Source organism: Opisthorchis viverrini, assembly GCF_000715545.1.
Source record: "Opisthorchis viverrini unplaced genomic scaffold opera_v5_205, whole genome shotgun sequence".
NCBI lineage: Eukaryota > Metazoa > Platyhelminthes > Trematoda > Opisthorchiida > Opisthorchiidae > Opisthorchis > Opisthorchis viverrini.
This window is the reverse complement of record NW_008751865.1, coordinates 509,280-512,617: the sequence shown is the minus strand read 5'-3', so window position 1 is coordinate 512,617 and position 3,338 is coordinate 509,280. Positions and strand designations below refer to the sequence as shown.

Below are 3,338 nucleotides of genomic sequence, written 5' to 3'. Positions count from 1 at the left end.
GATTTTCAATAATACAGGAGCATATACATTATACATAGACATTCTACACTATGAAGTGGCAAGTCTGAAAATGCCGTAGACTTCGAGAAATCAATCTCATTGTGCAAATAGCTAGCGGCAGCAAAAGTGGAGATGGAAAGTAATTAATTCAAATTGGGAGCACATGACAAGTTTTGTCTCATAAATGTGGCTCACCCTGGAAGTAAGCAGACTCACTGGAGGCATTTAAGGAAAACAAGTTTTGTCTCATAAATGTGGCTCACCCTGGAAGTAAGCAGACTCACTGGAGGCACTGTTTTAAGGAAATCAGGTGTTCCCGCACTGCTACCGCAATCTCCAGCTGCAAACTGACAGCTGTTATGCCTGCAAGATTATTTTCGCTAGATGTCTTCCACAGCGTACGTTTTGGGACCGCATGGAACAGTCAAAACACAAGAAGCCAATCGCAAGAAATCACCTTTCATTTTGAGAGGTTATCACGCAAAATGACCCCTCCCTCAGCTGTGTTGAATCTGTCACCTCTAATTTTCACGCGTTTCAGAACTTCTTTGGAATATTGTTAGAGTAAGAAACCTTTAAAATTTGTACTTTTTCTGTAATGATGGGCCCAAATCTAGCTAACATAGGTAAAACGCACCACAATATGCCGAACAATTAACATTAACTAGCATCATTGCACTTATAACAACCATTCAGCTCTAAATTCTTCCAACAGTCCGGCTTACGCGACCAAATAAACCATGTAGTTCCTCAAACAGGATTGAAGATGGGCTTATGAACTCGGAAGACCACTGGAGCGTTAAATATGATCGCAACCCTCCAAACTTGAGTCTTGAAGAATGTTTATTGTAAGGCACAAAGAACACTTTCTCACCCCTCCGGTGACCTTTTTGCCCCCGTCCATTTTTTCTGGACACTATCATGCATCCCACATCCTCTCAGATATTTGACCTCATCTTCTCAGGAGCAAGTCTATATACAGGCTAAACGTACCTCGGAGAGATCTAGCGTCAGTGTGGACGGATTTTTTAGCGTAAAAGTAGATCGCAACGCATTTATTGCCTGCTTCATTCTCTTGGATAACAGGGGCAAACTCAGTGATTAGTCTGTCCGCCATTCACATGAAAACTTTAAACCAGCCGGGAGCTTGAGTAACACAAACTGTTCTTGTTCGGATACACACCATTGAAGTTGTACCCACATCCTAGAGGATATGGTGGCTTTAAGCTCACACCGGACGCCTCGAATTCAAAACTATCTGGAACAGAATTGCTGTTACATCATACAAACCTGCGTAAATGTACTGTTTACCACGTACAGGCGAGTTCTGTGTAACTAAGTCTAATTTCCTCGAACGCCCTCCAACTGATAGCTGTACTAAAACGCCCTACTGCCAGCATAAACCGGATGTCAGGCTAGCCTGCAACATTCATGCAGTACATTTGCTTCATCATTGGTTCTTTACAGCGGTTCGAGGCTTGTTTCAGGGAGCGATGACGCACAACCAAAATTGAACTAATTTTGCGAAGTGACGAATACAAATATTTGAGTCTTTTTCTCTTGTTTTACTGACAAGCGGGGTGATTCCATCCTATCGCTTGTCCCCAAATCACAAACCTTCTCCTCATGGTTATTCCTCCTCCAGCTGGCGCTTCCCCATTAACACAAGTAAAACCGCAAGCACAGTGTTGAGTCCTTTTAACGGTGGGTGAAGCTAAAATCTTAAAGTCGGGCGTTACAAATAACATCCGTAGAAACTTGCTCAACATTTGTTCTAATTAATTGTTTATTTGCTGTGCTTCCTCACCAGCCGCGCATGTTCAGCTTCATCGGATTTTCCCCGCTCAATTGGGCCTTGTCGATGAATAAGCATTTTGAAATGTTTCACAAGGCCTGTCGCATGGAATATCTCGTTCATCCTCAACTTTAATCCATTTCTTTTTACAGATTTCAATGTCAGAGCGTGTTGCATTTTTTTGCGGGTCCTTTGTGAAGGTAACTTGTTTAGGTGAATGTTACTTCAAAGGCGATAAAAAAAATTGGGAAGCCGTCTGGTACTAGGGGAACCAGCTCCGAACGTAGCTTGACCACACGACTGCCAATAGATTGACTTTTTATGGAGGCAGATTTTATTGGTTATTCTCCACTTGTACTCGACAGGTGAGTTCTGTTTTTGGCATCACTTTTCTGCCTGCCTAGAACTTCCCACGTGAGCCTCATAAACAGCCGGTTCTCGGCTGCACATGACACGTCTGTACGCGTCAGTGTTCAATGGATCAGCTAATTCGCACTCTGTTGCCCTTTTGGTTTAACTAGGCGCATTAGGCAATCAAGCGGCAATACAGACAAACCTCACCCTATTAAGCGGGCATTAGAAAAACTGTGACCCATAAGAATATCTCAATTTACCGGAAGAAGTGGTCCGCTTAAAGTGGATGCATTTTTAGATGGTTCTGTGGCAGTAACAACTTGCGGAATTAGCATTATCCCACAGTACACACGTTGAGGCGAAATATGCATAAGGAATTTGTGTAGGGCATCCTCTTCCAAATAGATATATGTGAAAGCATTTGTCCTCGCAGCTCGATAATCGTTATTCAGCGTAATCATCATCATGGACTCATTCACTATATTCCGATCACTCATGGAATTTGGAAGAACGTGATGTCCCCAGAAGTCTAACTGTACTCACGGTAGCACGTCAGATATCTAAAATGCGCGAATGTCGTCATGGCATGTATATGACTAATACGCGTAGACCGAGTTTTCCAAAGGCACTGCTTGGCATCGCTCTGGATGCATCCAGTTAATAATTATTAGCAGCAAAGTCATCTATTGCCGACGGCGTCAGATAATATTTTGCATCGAGAGGAAGAGCTGACACGACCTGTCGCAACAAGTATGTTGTGATTGGCTGAGTGAGGCTCCCTCCAAAAAAAACGGCGCCGTAAATCAGTGAAATCTTCAAGTTGTTATTTTAAATTGCCCAACGACGCTGAAGTTACTCACGGATTCACGGATTGATACACAGGATCGAGGCTTTTGCCCAAGTTTCCCGGGTCGGTTTTGTTCTTGTCGGTCAGTGGCTGTCGTTCACCTGAAAGGCACAAGTGAAAAAAGGGTGTAGCACTGCTCAGTCGAGAGGTTATAGGAAGCACTTCACGGATTCACGGATTCACGGATTGATACACAGGATCGAGGCTTTTGCCAAAGTTTCCCGGGTCGGTTTTGTTCTTGTCGGTCAGTGGCTGTCGTTCACCTGAAAGGCACAAGTGAAAAAAGGGTGTAGCACTGCTCAGTCGAGAGGTTATAGGAAGCACTTCACGGATTCACGGATT

The 3,338-nt window shown here is 43.6% G+C and overlaps 1 protein-coding gene across 1 annotated transcript in view; it reads right to left on the bottom strand.

The window, feature by feature from the left end:
- Positions 1–3,005: 3,005 nt before the first annotated feature.
- T265_08244 (hypothetical protein) overlaps positions 3,006–3,338 on the bottom strand; it is a gene marked incomplete at both ends in the record, with an annotated part of 4,161 nt that continues 3,828 nt past the window's right edge. The window contains 2 exons of the mRNA XM_009173991.1: positions 3,006–3,129; positions 3,172–3,259. Coding sequence (XP_009172255.1) covers positions 3,006–3,129; positions 3,172–3,259 — 212 coding nt within the window. The remainder of the gene's footprint in view (positions 3,130–3,171; positions 3,260–3,338) is intronic.